At 51.0% G+C, this 17707-nt stretch overlaps 2 protein-coding genes and 1 long non-coding RNA gene across 11 annotated transcripts in view; 1 reads left to right on the top strand and 2 right to left on the bottom strand.

Annotated features, from left to right (window-relative positions):
* The window catches only part of SGSM2 (small G protein signaling modulator 2), a 47748-nt gene extending 41212 nt beyond the window's left edge, over positions 1 to 6536 (top strand). For 3 of the 6 annotated variants that reach the window (XM_030472762.1, XM_030472761.1, XM_030472759.1), the window contains 5 exons: positions 486 to 568; positions 1028 to 1137; positions 1910 to 2006; positions 3103 to 3270; positions 4202 to 4852. In XM_030472762.1, coding sequence (XP_030328622.1) covers positions 486 to 568; positions 1028 to 1137; positions 1910 to 2006; positions 3103 to 3270; positions 4202 to 4290 — 547 coding nt within the window. In that variant the 3' untranslated portion in view covers positions 4291 to 4852. Of the gene's footprint in view, positions 1 to 485; positions 569 to 1027; positions 1138 to 1909; positions 2007 to 3102; positions 3271 to 4201 lie in introns of all 6 variants that reach the window. The other 3 variants (XM_030472763.1, XM_030472760.1, XM_030472758.1) reach the window with 2 other exon arrangements.
* LOC115602042 lies at positions 34 to 5313 on the bottom strand. 3 transcript variants are annotated; one of them, XR_003989575.1, is made up of 6 exons: positions 4619 to 5313; positions 3816 to 3969; positions 2856 to 2973; positions 2422 to 2512; positions 1559 to 1667; positions 34 to 250 (listed from the first exon to the last, which is right to left on the bottom strand). It is a non-coding gene; the product is annotated as an uncharacterized LOC115602042 (long non-coding RNA). The 3 variants fall into 3 exon arrangements; XR_003989576.1 differs by lacking the exon at positions 2856 to 2973 and having other exon boundaries at positions 4619 to 4708; XR_003989574.1 differs by having other exon boundaries at positions 2422 to 3969; positions 4619 to 4708.
* Positions 6537 to 12364: 5828 nt separating the features above from the next.
* MNT (MAX network transcriptional repressor) overlaps positions 12365 to 17707 on the bottom strand; it is a 28777-nt gene continuing 23434 nt past the window's right edge. For both annotated transcript variants that reach the window (XM_030472562.1, XM_030472563.1), the window contains 2 exons: positions 15367 to 15559; positions 12365 to 13822 (listed from right to left, as the gene is read on the bottom strand). In XM_030472562.1, coding sequence (XP_030328422.1) covers positions 13107 to 13822; positions 15367 to 15559 — 909 coding nt within the window. In that variant the 3' untranslated portion in view covers positions 12365 to 13106. The remainder of the gene's footprint in view (positions 13823 to 15366; positions 15560 to 17707) is intronic.

The following is a 17707-nucleotide window of genomic DNA, read 5'->3' on the forward strand; positions in this document are numbered from 1 at the left end:
ACACATTCAACAGCTGTTTGAGATCTGATCTCACACAGTTAAATTAGATTTTAATATTAAGCTTTTGAGGAACAGAAGGAGAAAAAATTCAACATTAATTCATCCTGTAAGTAGACAACTGATCACGTTCTTTTATTCTTTCACAACACATGAAGAGCCTTCAGCAGGAGTCACGTTCCAAGAGCTGTTCCTGTCTCACATGCTGCTCTGTCTTCATCGTGGGTTGGTTATAAAGCTTTTAGGAATCTTCCTGGGGAAAAAAAATCAAACAAGCATCAACCAACAGAAATACTTGTCATTTTATACCAGTGTGTTGGAAGATTTGAATTGTTGTAGATCTCTGTGGGCTTTATCTTTTATAGCATCCAGAACAAGACACTTAAAAGCTTCCAAGAGGAGTTGCATTCTAGGTGTAAGACACATTTTTGGGGCCCCATGCAGCAAGAGGATTTTTAATTCTATTATCTCGTGTTTTCTTTCTGCAGTTACGTTTGGGAGCACCTGGAAGTTGGTTATGTTCAAGGCATGTGTGACCTCCTGGCTCCTTTGATGGTTATACTTGATAATGGTAAGAAGGGGTTTATTCTGGGACATGTTGATCTCTTTAGGGAGGTCTGGCTTTAGAAATGCTGTTTCAGAAGCTGTATGGGTTAACCAGGGCTAGCTCACCAGCAGAATCAAACTTGCTGAAATGGCTAACATCAGTATCTTGGGGATTCCCTGCTCACTCACAGGCTTCCAGAGGAAATTCCACTAGATTTTCAAAGCAGCTGCATTGTGGCAGTTGCTTTGAACTGCTTTTCAGTTGTGACACTGAAAAGTAACTGCCAGGTGGGTTCTTTTGAAACATCACTAGTAGAAATGGTCCAGAGTCAGGTACCATCTTCTGTTACACCTGAATACATGGTGATGGGATTAGGGAAAGGAAAAGGGGAAAACCCTGTTTTTCCCTGGCCCTGCAGTTTGTTATTTGGCTCAGGGAAGTCTCACAATTGGCAGCACTGAGTGTTGGGTGTTGTGTCTGCAGATCAGCTGGCTTACAGCTGCTTCAGCCACCTGATGAAGAGGATGAGCCAGAACTTCCCCAATGGAGGTGCTATGGACACACACTTCGCCAACATGCGGTCCCTGATCCAGGTAAGTCTTTTTAAATCTTATTTGGAAGAAGATGAGGCTGTGGCGGAGGCTCAGCACTACCCTGATGCCACTGTGAAGGGCAGGAACTCCAGTGGCTCCTTGTCATCTGGTACCTCAGAGCTGGGGAGGACAAGAATTGTTTCATGCAGCCCCCAAGTGATTCCTGTTACTCAAGGGACAGCATCTGCTGTCACTGTGTGTGTATTCACACACCGTGTATTACAGCAGCTCAGTTTGTCTTAATTTGACAAACAAAACCAACCCCAAACATCTGCCTCCGATACAGCAGCTACACAGCGCAATGACTGCTGTTTATGGCTCAGTCCAAATGAAGTTAATGAAAATCAGCAGTAAGATCCAGTCTTCACTGCTTTTTGGAAGAGAAAACACTGATATTTGTGGCACAAACTTAATTTCTTACCAGCTGAAATAGCCCATAGCTGTGTTTGTATTCACATAAGATGCTGGCTGAGTGGCGTTTTCAGACAGATGTAAGGCCCAGACATTCCACTCCAGAAAGCACCAGGCACCTGAGCAAGATCAGCGTATCAGGATTGACTGTTGTCACCTCGTAACTGCACAGCAATAACTCTTCACCCATCAGCCTGTGCCAGGGCACCCCATCGCAGGCATTTTGCAAACACACAGTAAAAGGATGTATCTGTGCTAAGAGCTGCACTACCAGGAATGGGTGATAAAGAGCAGCCTCCCCCACCTTTGACCCTGGCTACTTTCAGAGCAGGTACTGACAGCTGATGGCTTTGCATTTTAGATTCTAGACTCGGAGCTTTTTGAACTGATGCACCAGAATGGAGATTACACTCACTTTTACTTCTGCTATCGCTGGTTCCTGCTTGACTTTAAAAGAGGTAATAATCTTCTATGCTTGTAGCTTAGAGTTGTGCAAAACTGTGTGTTGGTCTAAATGTCTGGCTGGTGAGTAGCAGCTAGGGCCAGAGGAGAGACTGTAGCCAGGAAAGCTAATGGGACTTTCAGAGACGAACTAGCACTGGAATGAAGTCAAAGCTTAGAAAAGGGTGTTGTAAATTCCTGATAATGTGGTTGGAGCCAAGTTTCTGCTCGGTGCAAATGCTTGTTTGCTCAAGCAGGTGATGGCAAGTTGATCACACTCCTTTGTAAGCTTTGGTACCTCCTTCCTAATCCATTTCCTAACAAGGAGCAGCTCAGCAATAGCTCAAGAACTCTTGTACTTTGCTGAGTGAGGTACTTTATATACTGTGGGAGCACCCCAGGATCTCAGGAGCCCTGCACAAGCACACTCACCTGCACCCACTCCAACAGAAGCAGTTGTTTGTAATCGAGGACTCATCTTGCTGTCAGGCAAGCCAGTAGCTCCTTGGAATTACAGACTGATCTGCAAGAATCAAAAGACAACAGCTCTCTCAAATATCCTAAAGCCTAAGGGTGATAGAGGGAGATGATACACATCCATCAGATATTCATTATAAGCAACTATCTGACAGTGGCGGGGTGGGGGGAGTAATTGTGGCTCTTAACTGAATAGTAAACCCTCTCCCTTTCCTTCATGGAGCATGGCCTGTCCCCCACATCCCAACCTCCAGGCCTCATTGTTTCAGACTGGGCAGAAGATGAGCCAATATTGTTCAAGAAGATGAAGCTTCCATGGGTCATATGTGAATTGTGGCATGTGTAGACCCAGTTACACACATCTGCTGTACCTAGAACCAGTGGCCTACCTGTGCTGCCCTCACATGTTGCTGCAGTTCAGGCATGTTCCTGGGGTTGAGTTTGCACCATCACACCTATAAACCTAATTCTGTTGCCATACTTGCATAAAGAAGTGACAGGAGTTGGCTGGGGGAGAGGAAAAGGAGCCATCAAGTACTATTCATGCCTGTATAAGGCCTGTAAGACATTAGTTAGAGAAGGGGAAATGGTCAATTTGAATAATCAGCTGCTCTTGTAATGTTTATTCCCATTCAGAATTGTTGTACGAGGATGTATTTACAGTGTGGGAAGTTATTTGGGCAGCAAAGCACATCTCTTCAGAACATTTTGTCCTTTTCATTGCCTTAGCACTTGTGGAAGTTTATCGAGAGATTATCCGTGATAACAACATGGACTTCACTGATATCATCAAGTTTTTTAATGGTAAGAGACTTTAAGAGAGCTATGTGATAAAAAGCAAGTGATGAGAGTTTGTTCCTTCTCCCTTACTCAGACTGTCTGCACTTGTGCCATGTTCCTGCTCTCATGACAAGCCCCTCGTCATTTTAAGCTTTGAATCTCTCACCCCTTCATGCACATGAAGGGCCCAGACTTTCACATGGTTCCTGAACATCTGACTGGTATTTTAAAAGGTTTGGAAACAATTCTGTGTAATGACAGTAATTCACCACATGATCAATGCTGTGGCCTTCAGCCATCTGCTGCAGAAGCCCCAGATTTGGTTTTTTGCCTCAGCCACTCTTATTCCAAAGCTGTACATGAATGTTCCCTCAAAAAACCCCACAAAACCCAACCAACAAACCCCAGTCCCTGCCCGAGCTGAATGAAGTGTTTGGTGTGGAACTGAGGGTCTGAGTCAGTCGAGAGCTGCTTTCTGATCTGACCAAGCTGCACAGTGCAGATACCTGCACGTGGAACCACGTGAACACATCCCTCCATGTACATGAAGCCCTTCCAACTGTACTTACCACTTGCAGCCCTGACACTCCAGCAGCAGTCCCTGCTGGGAGAGGCACCATGATCCAGTTGGATTCAGCTTCACACTTTGACACCCTCGGAAGGCTCTTCACAGGCACGTGAGGTGCAGACCCCCCCATGCTGGGGTCATGGGCACCGGGATCTCTGCAATACAAGAATTGACACCAGAAGCATTAGATCTTGATGCCAGGGCCTACAGCACTAAGAGATTCATCCCTTACTCTATATTTAATGCTACAAACCTAACCCCCTGCACTGCTTTTGGATTGCTGCTCATGTTACACTAAGGAATTCATGCTAATGCCACATTAACATCAATGCCAGGCAGAAAAGTTGCTGCTGCTGACAGTTAAGAATGTTTGTCTGTGTCTTTCAGAAATGGCAGAGCACCATAATGCTGAGGAAATTCTGAGGATAGCCAGAGACCTGGTCTACAAAGTGCAGACACTGATTGAAAATAAGTGACAGGGACCAGGGTGTCACCGTGGGCCTCGCTGGGAGCTGTGGGATGGAGCACTTCTTGCACTGTAACTGCAAAACGGGGGTTTAACTGCATCTTCCATGTAATGTAATAAATAGCAAAGAGATTTGTAACGGACTTTTAAAACCAGAACTCTTCCTGCACCAGACAAGGTTCTTGTTTGATAGTCCCAGTTACACTCACTTTGTATTTCTAGACAAAATCTTTTTGCATTCTCTTGCTCCCCTCTGTAAGACCGTCTGTCCGCATATCTGAGATACTAAAAAGGGGGGATTTGACATACTAGAACATTTGTATTTTGACTTACTGCACCTTTAAAGCCTGGATGCACGTTGGGTGCTGTGCCAGAACCTTCCGTGGGGGTACGGCCGGATCCAGTATCACTCAAGTGTTGCAAGCGTTGACTTGGGTCCTTGGAGGAGCACGTTGGTGGACTCATTGTCTATGTCTTGAACAGGGAAGAGAATGTGTATGAGCTCCTGTTGCTAAAACATCTGGCTTTGTATTTAGCAGAGTACTTAGCAGCAATTAAAGTAAGTAAGGTTACCAGCTGGGAGAATGGCCTTAAACTAAACAACATGGTTAATACAAGCAGGGAAGATCTGGCACCATAAGCTAAAATCATCGCTTAGCCTCTGCTGACTAGTTCATGCTGTTGAGTCTTCATGGCCTACACTTGCCTTCATTTTACTTTGCAAACTTACTCTGTGACTATCCCCAGAGGCCGGGACCTGCCCAGCTCAGCACAGCACACAGGAATGGCTGTGTCCCTGCTCGTGGCAGCAGCTCCCACACTCTTGGTGTCTGTGTGGAGCACCACGAAGCTCAGACCCTACCTTAGCGCAGACACAGCAGAGCCTGGCCCCCTCCTCCCGCCCTGCAGAGCTTTCCTGGAGGACTTGCCTTGGGATCTGCCACCACCAACCAGGCGCTCTCTACTCCAGCTGATGAAGCAGTTGGAAGCGTTGCACAAGACCTGGCCCTGCTGCTGCAGCACGTGCTGGTCTGTAGAGCATCCACACGCCCCATGGAAGGTCTGTGCTGCTCCCTCCCCTGCCTGCAGCAGCAGCTGTGTCCTGCAGAGAGCAGAGGTGACTGACAGGTACCTGCAGGCCTGGTGCTGTCCCAGCACTCCATCACCCTGTATAAATCATCACATACCTGCTATCTGCTGTCCCAGGGCATGGGGAGTTTCCAAGTCAAAGTCTAGGTGTGGATTTCAGGGGGACTCGTGCCCTGTGCTCCTAGAAAACCAGGGGACTTGGGTTAAGCACTTCAACTATTCCAAAGTATCCACGCCCTGCCATCAGAACCTCAGTGATTGAGGGAAAAAAAACCAACCAACTCTGAACCTGAATTTTTGTGTTTCTGCTTTTCTGGGTTTTTTAATGTATTTTCTTTTCTCCTGGTGAGCAGACAGGGACACAGGTGCCTGTCACTGACCCCTGCAGAGAGGGCAGCGTGTGCTTGTCCTACTCACACAATGGTTTGGGTTGAAGGCACCTTGAAAGGGCCATCACATCCAACCCCTGCCAAACCCCCTTCATCTGGGCTCTAAAAACCCGAGGGGGAAAAAACCAAACACCAAACCTGATGCTCCCTGTGGCTGGAGCAGCCCCAGTGCCTCCGGGCCAAGCCTGGTGTTCCCCAGGCTCAGGGAACAGGAGTGGGAATGATGAGCCCCGTGGTGCTGCGCAGGCAGCTTTGGGCAGGGACCCCCCTTCCCACAGTGCTGGAATCACAACAGTGGGAGCTGCGGGAGGGAAGAGTCATGATAAATTCCAGATAAGCTCCAGTGCCCGTGTTGGGAGCGAGGGATGCTCCGGCCGGGATCATCCTGGATCTGACCGCAGCATCACTGACAGTGCAGCCTGTGCTGTGGGCCGGAGCCTGGCTGCTGCGAGGGCTCCAACGCACTTCGTGTTGTGTCTGTCTGGAAACTGAAACGGGGTTTTGTTAAACTGACCCAACTGCCAGAGCCCGAGGAGGGGACGTGACAGAGACCCCTGCCCTGCTCCCCTTCGGTACGGTGGGAGCGTGCGCCACAGCTCTGGTTAACACAACAAACAGATCTCTGTGAACTTCACTGTATTTGTTACAACTTTCCGTCCAACTGTACTTTATCAATGTTGTGTATTATTTATTTTTGTTGGGAGCAGACTCTGCTCTTTACTGCTCCGTTATTTATGTTTAAATGTAACATATGAATAAATCCTTTACTGTCACGGCATTCCCTGGAGTCCTTTGGAAGCGATTCGTCTCCCTCCAAGGCAGTTTCAGAGACAGAACAGGGAGTCCTAACGCCGGGGCTGGCTGGGAAGAGACTGCAACATGCAACTAGTGCAGGGGCTGCTGTACTAAGTAGGTCATCACCAGCGCCCTGCCTGTGGCCCCTGGATGACTCCAAGGGTAGATCTAAGTTGTGTATCCATCCTCAGAGGCCCGGCCTGTGGCCACCTCAGCCCTGGGGAAGGAGAAGGAGCAGACACAGGACTTCAAATCAAACTGGGTGTAAATGAGGGAGATTTGGGGTGGGGGTGTCCTGCGGGAGGAAGCTGTGGATAAACTCTTAAAAACTGCAGCAGCTGCCGCTGTGCTTCAGCGTTAACCTGGACACGAGGGAGCCAAACACCCCAAAACCCCTTCCTGGCTGCAGCCGTGGCGGCTCCAATGCACTCACCAGTGCCTGGAGGATGCCCATGGCTGCTGAGACCTCAAAGCCTTCACTGAGCCCCCCCAAAGCCCCTGCTCAGCCCCTTGCCCTGCACAGGAGTCCTGCTGCCACCACAGCCAACCACAGAGGTTTGAGCTGCCCAAGCTCTTACCGGGCTCCACAGCCACGTTCCAGAGGCAAGGACGCTGGGAGAACCTGGGACACCATCACCTGCAGGAGAGAGCATTTAAACTGAGTTAGGAGAGGAAGGTTGAGCCAGGCTCCATGTCAACTCCTCACTGTACAGGGGAGGGCCCTGCGGCCCCCCTGCCCAGCACACCCACCATGGAGGAAGGACCCAAAGGGGGATGGGCCGGTGCCGTGGTGGGGACACCCAGCACCATCCTCCGGGGTCGGGGGGAGCCTCACCTGAGCGCCACAGTGAGGGCACGAGCACCACGTCCAACACCCGAGTTCTCTTCAGTTCTGGAGGCTGCAAAGAGGCTTTTCCCCCTCATGGCATCGCCTGATCCGACACGCACCGAGGAGCTCCAGACCTGGTGATCAGTAACACGTGCCGGGGCTGGAGGGAAAGCACTGCTCTAGTGACTGGGAAGTCACAATTAGAGTGAAGGAGCTGCATGCAGAGCACAAGGAGGAAAATGCAGACTCCCGTTTCAGATTTCAGTGCATGTTTTATTTCAGTTTTATATTTATTTCAGGCAAGTGCTTATTACATGGATATTATTCATGTTGGATACCTAAATTCTGGAGCATGAAGAGCCAGTATAGTACAGCTGAATAGTAAAAATACAATATGTACAAAATTAGTGGGGTCTTTTTCACATAGCAGATGTATCCAAACACATAAAAATCTTTACAATCTAGGTTGGTTTGAGTTCAGTGTTTCAGTAAGTTGGTACCACATTGCCACATCCTCACCCACTGAGGCCATTTGTGACCTTACAACCAGCAAAACACTCCTACTGCAAATGCTTTTAGCCAGGAGGGGGGTTACAGGCAGTGAGAGGCACGGGGGGACCCGCTCCCACCACGGCTCTTCACCCAGCGATGCCGTGGCTGGTGCTTGACCAGATGCAAGGAAATCACTGGGTGGATGCGATGAGGACTCAGTTTCTCCCCCTGCCCAGACACCCCCCGGGACCGGGCTGTTGGGGTGTATGTAAGAGCCGGGCACCAGGCTCTCTGCAGCTCTGGGCTGTGCTGCTGGTGGCACTGGGGGCACTGCCTGCAGGGTCCCAGTGCCTGGCCCGGAGCAGCACCGCAGCCGGTGCAGGAGCCTGCCACGAGAGCACAGAGCACGGGAGGGTGACAGCAGCCAGGGAGGGACCCAGCGCAGCGGGAGGATGGGAGCTGGGGGGGTTCCAACCCTGGCGAGCAGCCGAGGGCTCACAGCCACCACCAGTGACCCCACACTCAGTCACTGTCACCGCACACAGAGGGCGTGAACTAATGGGCCTCATCCTGATCTACAGCAGAACCAGCCACACGACCCCTCCAGGGTCAGTAAGGATGCCAACCCCAGCCCCTCGCCCCAGCCCACAACTGTCACACTAGGATTTCTTTTAAATGCAAAATCTTCCCTCAGGATGCAAACCCATCCAGAGGAGACACAGGCAACACACAAAAACCAGACACGAGAAAAGCCTTGCAGCGAACGTCTACACGTGTATCAACAGGCGTGCACACGGACAACCACACCGATACCGACACGAGCAGCAACAGCCTCACCTCCACCTAAACCACTCAAGGCATTGTATGAGTTTTTGTTTGTTCTTTTGTCAGAGAAGGCCACTTTTAATTAAAACAAAGGAAAAGAGACAAACTGTCCCACAGCAGCAGCCCGGACACACACAGCTCCAGCGGGATGCAGGGCAGCGCGTCTCCTACCTGGATGAATTGACTGTGTGCAGTTCTAGCAGAGCAGAAGGACATCGCTGCTGCCCAGCTCTGTGCTCCACAGAACAAACCCAGCTCAGACCTGAGCCCTGCTTGCCCTGACACCCAGGATCCAACCCCAGCACGGACACACACATGTGCAGAGCCCCGACGCAGCCGTTTGGCTCCAGCCCTGTTCTCCCAGTGTCACCCCCCACGCAGCCCCCGGGTGGGCAGAGCAGGGTCCCACTCGCAGCAAGGCTGAGCAGGGACCCCAGGACCCATCGGGGACAGCGGGAACCTCAGCACCACCGGCCCCAGAAACCTCCCCTCGGCCACTGGCCCCCGATCCGCTCCCCTGAGTCATTTCACACTGACCCAACAGCCCAGGCTGAGCAATGGGGCTCCCTTCCTCCTCCTCCTCCGCCTCCTTCCATCCAGCCAAGCACAGCCCTGCTCCCCCCCGGGCTCTCATCCCCTCCCCTCGCTGCTCAACATCCCTCAGGGAGTGCTGCTCCTGAGCACAAATCACAGACAAAGCCACGAGTCCTTCCCGCAGGGTCCTCTTCATAAAACAACAATGCACAAGAAATGGTTTTGGCCAAAACCTGGCTCTGGAAGCACAGGAGCATTGTCCCCTGCACCCGTCGCTGCGCGGGGGTTTACTCACACTGATGTGCTGGGTCCGTTCCACACACACACACGATGATGCTGGATGAAGGTTCAAGCACTGATCGAGCTCTGGAGCGCGGTTCTGCCGTCGGCAGCGTGACGTGAAGCTCAGGAGCACACGGGCTGTGAGGTCGGGAAGCACAGAGAGATGGACCTGAGTCCTGCCCTCCAGGGGAGCATCTCCACTAACTACAGGCACCGAGACAGCCCTGACAGGACAGAAGAGTCTTCTCAAAACTACTACATAGAAAACCCATCTGCTAGTTCTGTGGTGTGGTCACCAACAGCCAACACTGTTCAACAACAGAAGAGATTTCTTGTAAACTTCGTATTTATTGATTTTTTTTTTGGGACAAATTAGATCTTCTGAATCCCAAAGTAGACATATATATATATTTATATATAGCTTTCTCCATAGGGAAAACATATATCAGAGGAGGAGAGACATTTCTAAAGTGCCCCTTGTTATACAGTACTGAACATGAGCATTAGGGTAAAGCTGAAGTTTCTGAGCAGGAGTGGCAGATGTGGGCACAGAAGAGCTGCTCTTTGCTCTTTTCCCCACAGAACAGGGAGAAGTTTGCTAAAAACAACAGAAAATCCCCCCAAGGAAACACTTCTGGTGGCCATGGAAAAGGCAGAAGAGAATGGTGGGACCCAAGACACCTGGACCAGCTCAGGGCTGGCCGAGCAGGACAGGATGTGCTCAAGTGAAAGGGTTTGGACATAACATCATTGCAGAACTCCAGGGGGAGAGAAAAACTGGCAAAGATGTGGGACATGGAGTGACACTGTTACCTTTAGACCACAAGGGAGCAGAAGATGAGGTCAGCAGCATCACCCGTCCTTACAGCCAAGGCCATTAAATAATCCACCAGGAAGCTCATTCACCTGTAAACGGGAACTCCTCTCTCCATCCTGTAAAAAGTACTGTAGAAAACAGAGCAGCTCTGTGCCCAGCTATGGCATCAGAAGACACGGGAATAAGAAGCCAATGGGGTTAAGATGAGAGCAGAGTTTTAAAGACACAAAGCGAGCTGTCATTGCAAAACTGTACGTAGAAGAGCTGGACCAACCCACACAGGCTGATCCCGCAGGTCCTGCCAACACAGGGCTTGGGGAATGACATCAAGGGATGGAGGGGCCCTCAGCCAACACTCGTGTGCTGAGCCCCGCTTCCCAATCCAGGCCTCTTCCCCTTCAGTGAGCTCAACCACTCTTGACTAGAAACCTCCTGCCTCCATGATGGTATTTTGTGAATTGGAACAGTAAAGGCAGCAGAAAGATGCTTCCTCCCCATCCTAATGCAGGAGGCAAAGCCACACGGTTCCTCCTAAGAAGGGAGACGACTCTGTTGCAAATACTCAGCATTCAAGAGTTTCTGATGAGGAGCAACTGTCCTGATCCCCAACGCTGATCTCCAAAATACCGGCACACAAAACACAACCACCTCAGGAAAGCACCTGCGGGTACAAGGACACGATGCTGCTAACCCAGAGTGCCAACGCCCAGTGAAACAAACCATCTGGTTAAATGTGGTTCAAGGATAAAGAATCCTTAAAGATTTGTCTGTTCTCCTGCGGAAACTGCGCCAATAACACTCAAGGATCAAGGGAAAAAGAAAAGTGTTAACTACGGAGCACCCAGGGCTTTATGACTGGATCTGATGCAGTTCCCAGCCACGTCTGCTCAGAAGGCACAACCACGCCTGGCCTCTGTTTGCAGGAATTACCCTGCCTCCAGCAAAGTTCAAGCACAGCATGGGCTGCACAGAACTGGAGAGTTTCTGAATCACACCTCCACCTCTGTCCTCGGAGTCCACAGCCAGGTACGAGTCCTGCTGCAGCCAGCAGGCATTCCAGGCAGCCCCTGGAGCAGGCGGATCACAGCCCAAAAGGAAACGCAGCAGCCAGCACAGGGAGGTGTGTAACTGCTCAGACCCACTCTTCTGCATGGGCAGCACTTCCAGAGTGTTCCAGGGCAGCCTCCAGCAGGGACCATCCTCATCCTGCCCACGGAAAACATCCACTGGCTACAGCAGGAATTTTGCCTGGACAGAGGACTGTGGAGTATTGGGTTTTGGAAAGAGGAAGATGGAGCAGAGATCAGTAAGAGCAGTACTTACTACACACAGAACAGTGCAAGGACCAAACAGCCAGCAATGGAACAAGTCCTACAGCACCCTCCCGGGCAGGCTGTAAGTACCAGAATCACACCACATCCCTTCCTCGTGACTCCATGGGAGTTTGCCATGGACTCCAGTGAGATCTGACCTAACCACTGGATGGGATGAAGGAGAAGGTCCCTTGGGATGAGGGGCTCCTTGGTGCACATCTCACTGTAAGACACAAGTTACACACACTGATCTCCTGGAGTGTATCATTAACCTCTTGGCACTTTGGAGATAACCACATCCACATTTATCCCTTTCTAATCCACTGACTCCCAACTAAACCATGGTCAGCTGAAGAACGAACTAGCAAAGAAAATTCACCCACACAGCAAGTCTGCTTAATTTCTGATGGTTCTGTCCCAGGCTCCACTCTATGAGGCCACATACACACACTGCAAATTGCCAGCACAAAGTATCTGCCTCTGCAAAACAAGAACAACCCAAGAACCTGGGAGCTCGGGATTGGTGGGAGGAATCCCGAATGGGAAGTGCCACGCACAGAGATCTGCAAAACCAGTAATTGCAGCAGTGAAACCAAACCAAACCCAAATCCAAACCTCCAAAACCATCCAAACAGAGCATCGCCAACCATCAGAACACCAAAACCATTCTTGTTGTGACACAGCTGTGAAAGTCATTTATAAAACTGCCACGAGGGAAGTCTGGTTGTGTATTCTTTTTCCTTTTATTAGACAGGACAGAGAATTTTCTTAAAATGCCATAACAAGTCACAGTGATTGTAGATGGTTTTTGAAATGTACGATATTGACGGGAAATACCTTTGACACGGTTTAACTTGTGTTGGGGGTTCTTTTGTCACTGCAGATGTACCCTGGTCCACCAAACCATCTATCTTAAAGTTTCCTGTTTAGAGAGGACACTCTGTCTCCTTCCTCCAAAAATGAATTTTGTCTAATAATCCTGCAAAATAATCAACCTTACAAAAGGCCTTCTTCAAACGTTATATTTATATATATATGTATATACATATATATACACACACATACACACATATATATAAATATAGACTTCTATGGTTGGTTTTTTTTCCCATTCTACGCAATGTCTCAATAAAGAGATCAGCAATTTTTATTCTACAAAGAAGCAACACATGAAAGGGGGAAATTAAAAGTCTGAAGAACATCATATCCATATCCACTGATTACACATAAAAGGAAAAAAAATCACCATAACGACTGTCTCTGAAGTCTCCTCAATTACCAAAATTCAAGTGCAGAGGGGCCCGTCCCCGGCTGCCGGCTCCAGGGCGGCCCCGGGGGCTGCGCGGCCCGGCCCGGCCCCCCGGCGCCTCTGCACCTCCCTCCCGCGGGGCCGGACCTGGTTGGAATGTATGGAGTTTAGGAAAGGTTCCCAACAAAGACCTCGCCGCCGGACGGTCCCCTCTAGGCCAGCTTCAGCGTGCTCACGGGGAACGACGGCATGGTCACCATAGTCACCGGGTTTAGGACCGTCTGCCCCACTAACTGCGGGTGATGGACAACTTGGGTTCCTACAGCAGGCTTGGCCATCACCGCCTGCTGGCCAAGACTCGTGGTTCCATTCACTTGCTGGTGCGAGATCGTGTGAGCAATGTGGCTCACGACGGGCTGGCTGACGGCCACGGGCTGAGGGTAGATGGGCAGCTGCTGGCCGAGGTGGGCCATGTGGTTGATGGTGGCTGGATGCACAGTGATGTGGCCGATAGGCTGAGCAGCAGTGGTGAGTTGCACAGGGCTGGATGTGGAAGGTGCAATGTGAGCAATGTGCTTGGTCTGTGGACCCTGAATCACGTGGTTGACAGTCTGGATGACCGAAGCGTGGGTAGTGGCCGTGTGGGCTATAACAGTCGATTGCACTGTCGAAGCCGCCACGATGTGAGTCTGTGCGGGGACGATCGCCTGTGGCTGGACCAGTGCTTGTGTCTGGATGGGAGGCGGAGGGTGGGCTGGGGTCTGTTTCTGCTGGATGGGCAGGTGCTGAGGCAGGACCGCCGGGTGGTGGGAAGCAGCGTTTGTGGGGACGGCTTTCAGCAGCTCCGGGTGCTGCCGCTGGGTTAGTTTTGGTAATGAGTTCACTGGCCTGTCATCTTCCATGTCCTCATCCATGTTGTCTTCGCCCTCTGGAAAAACGAAAGGAAGAGACTCCCATAAAAAAAAAAAAAAAGCAGAGCATGGACTGGACTAACCAGCTTCCCTGAAAGGCAGCAGCAGGAGTCACTGAGCTATGGGCAGGCAGCACAGCATGGCACAGCACGGCATGGCACAGCATGGCATGGCACACTCCACCGAGCCCCAGTGGGGCAGCACACTTCTCCCTCCCTGCTTCTGAGCCAAGGACCTGGAGCCGGGCAGGCATGACCAGCTTGAAGCCCCAGCTTCACAACAGGCTGAGATCCCAATCGGCAACAAGGGAAGCAACGCGAGCAGAGGCAGACAGAGAGCACCCGGGCTGAACTGCATCTGGGCTGAGGAGGAACACGGAATCCTTCCCTGACCAATTGTTCCACCGATGGGTACCACACATTCCACTCCCAGAGCAGGAAGGAAACAGCCATGGAGAAACATGGCAGCAAGTTCCTCCAGAACCAGCTGCTGTCTGGTTCTGGAAAGTGGACTCTTGTCCAGTCCAGGAACTAAGGAAGCAATGCAGGAACACGCTGACCCTGCGGAGATCAGGAAGACGAGCAGAGCACCCTGCACTGCCTGCTCTAAAGCCATGCAGTAGAGACTGAAAATCTCGGAAGATACAGAAGCAGCAGGAAAAAGAGGGAAGACACTTCCCTTTTGCCAGCTCTGTGGTTAGTAGTAGCTTGAAGTGATCATTTTCAGCAGAGGTGGATGGCTGACACTCCTATTGACTCCTACTCTCAACTTCTATCAGCCTATACTTGGAATCTGTGAGTGTGTTCAAAGGTGATGAGCCCAATACAAGCCTGAATGAACCAGAAAACGGAGGGTTTCCCTTCCTGGAACCTGCTGTATGTCTGCCTGCAGTGCCAAGAGCAAATGCTGTCACGACTTGAAGGAGCTCCTGCAAGTGGTTATGGCTACAGGCTCCTCATCTCCAGCAAGCAAAGCGCTGCACGTCCACGACTGCCTGTTCTTCCTGCTGCAGATCACTGGTACGGAGGGAAGCATGCACTCTCCTATCTCACACCGTACTGGGAACGGCACGTGACATATTCCATCATTTCATCTTCCCTGTGAATCCTTTTCACACAATGTGAAGGCTCATTAAGTTGCTCAAATGCTCTGATGATCCTTCCTGTACGAACTCCTTCTCTACGTGGCTGAACACCCTCCCACATCCATGCACAAATACATGAGGATGCTCATGCACCACCTGGTTCTAAAAGCAGGGATGCAGAGCTGTGCAAGAGGAAAACTAGGTTTTGAAAGCAGAGATCTCCATGTGAGGGGCCAGCAGATCAAATGCACAAACCTGCACTTTGTGTCTCCCTAATGCTGATGCAGCTTTTCAGTCTGCCTTACGCAAGCAGCAGTGTGTTATCAGAACATCAACGATCACAAAACACTTCAAAACATTTTACTTTATCTGAATGCAAAGAAACCTTGATGGTACTAAGTGAAGACCCCCCCACCACCATACAACTGTGTCTGTGATGTGCAGTGATGATTAGAAGAAGAGAAAAATTACTGGTACCTGATGCAGTCGAGGTAGATGCCTGGTCATCCTCTGGCTGAACTGTCTGTCGGATAATTCTGTCGATCTCCAGGATGTCCATCCACTGGCTCAACTCGTTCTTCAGCTCCGCCAGGCGCTGCTGGGTAGCAATCTTCTCTCTCGCCAGCCGCTCCATCTCATGCTCATACTCTTTTTCCTTCCTCTTTAAAGTCTAGAGAAGAAGAAAAATAAGTATAAGGAGAACAAAGACAAGTATCATCTGCACTAACCTGGTCACTCCCATGTCCACAGCTCCTCTTTTTTAACAGTTATGTTGGTGTAAAAGGTGTTCAGGTACAGTTACACCTTTCAATCTCAGGCAGAAGGGAAAGGACAAGAGCTGGCCACAGAAACCTGAAGAGTCACTTTGGCCAACAGCTTCCTGCCTTCTGAAGGAAAACCAATGAGCCTCCAAAACTGAAATGCTGAACACATCAGGTGAGTCCCTTCAACTCCAGGGGTACGTTTAAAGCCCAGAACTCCTCAGGGAAAGCTGTAAGGCCTCCTCTCTGGAAAAACAGACTTGCCACTCTGAAGAGAGAAAATGAAACCTTCTTCCTGCATTCTTCACCTTTGCTCTGACCTCCCCAACAAAACTAAAGAACTAAGATCCAAGAGCACTGAATTATGACTATGACTCATAACACATGTATCATATGAGATGGAAGCCAGACACTTCCCAGCACCGCACTTCCACCCTGCTGACTTCCTATGCTAAACACAGGACACTGATGGTACTTGTGTGCAAACACAAGAGCCTCTCTAAGGACACAATTAAACGACTCATGGATGCAGAGCGTTCGTGGACCATGAAGGGACTGTCCCGAGGTCCCAGACAGGTAACTGTTAAGGTGCAGCAACATAAACCAGGCCTCCTCTCTTCTGCGTCAGTCCAAGGGAGCTCCTTGTGCACTTCAGCATCAGTTTAGGGCAAGAGGGCCCGTACTCGGCTCCCAACATCATACTCACTTCACCTGCCTCATGAAATACTTGAAGAGCATCAGGGCTCATCACAGCCTGGTGGGAAGGAGCAAAGGGAGGGAAATGGGTGCAGCTCCCTCTGAATGCCAGGCAAGAGGCCATGGCACCACTGAGAGTCAGCCACCGGCGAGTGGGGCTATAGAGCTTTTACTGTATTCATCTATTTCCAAGCATCCCTATGGAAAGGAAACGTCTACAGAGAGAGCAGTGCTCCTACACAGCAACTGACTGCTGGCCCATGGCTTGAGAGGTGAAAAATACCCCACATCCTTGCATGAGGACAGGAAACAGAGGGATGGAGGGGAAAGCGAAGGCGATGATGAGCTCCTGTGCTCAGGTTTAAATATACAAGATGGTAACTTGTCTGAATGTCTTCCCCCTCACTGTGCCATCAGGAAAGCAGCAGGCAGGAGAAACCCCGAGACTAAAACTGCTGCGTAGTGACGTGAGGCCAGCCGCGCTCCGCAGCACTCCTCTCCAGACACGTTCCCGGTGCACTTACTCACAGGGCACAGTAACGCAAGGACAGAGCAGCAACACGGCTTTCCAGGATTAGTAAGCAAGAAAGGCAGGCAGGCTCAGCACCCTTCCCTGCACAGCACAGGCAGATCAAGCAGGTTTGGCTTCCCTCCCTGCTGCCAGAGGAACTCCCAAGCACCAGGGGAGAGCTCAGCTCCGAGCTACGGGCAGGCGCTGGCGATTACTCATGAACTTGTAATTACTGGAGGGGCAGGAGAACCCTCACAAGCACCAGCGGAGCCGGAGTCGCTCTGGGGGTGCTCCCCTGCTCCAGCACAGGCTGTGGGACTGCTCCCAGCCCAGCCCCGTGCTGGGAAACGCCTTGCCAGGGCGCCAGCTCCTGCAGCACCCGCCGCAGCCACACGCTGCTCCCGGGCTGGGTGCTTCCAAGGAAGGCTGCAGCAGCAGATGGGCTGGAGTCTCTGCTGGCACGGGCAGCCCCTCAAAAGCTATTCCAGGATAGAGCAATTCACGGTGGTGAAGACGGATCTCCCGGCTGAGCTGCTCCGGCCCAGTGATGAACTCGGTGTGATCTACTGGAGCCTCCCTCCCTCTCCCACAGCTCCCAGCACTGCCCTGCCGTCTATGGACACCGGCCCCGCAGGGTGTAGCCTCATCCCAGGCTCTGCTTGAGCTGGGTGTGAGCCCTGCACTGGATGAGCCTGGGAGCAGGAACAGACCCTGTGCAGGTGCTCACCTCCCACAGGAACTGGCCAAGAGGGGCAGGAGCAGGGACCCTCCTGCCTTTGAACCTCTGGCCAGCACCAGCAGCAGCCCCGTGGACAGAGGCTCTCTGGCATCTGCCCATGACAAGTTACTT

This window comes from Strigops habroptila, assembly GCF_004027225.2.
Source record: "Strigops habroptila isolate Jane chromosome 13 unlocalized genomic scaffold, bStrHab1.2.pri S16, whole genome shotgun sequence".
NCBI classification, from domain to species: domain Eukaryota; kingdom Metazoa; phylum Chordata; class Aves; order Psittaciformes; family Psittacidae; genus Strigops; species Strigops habroptila.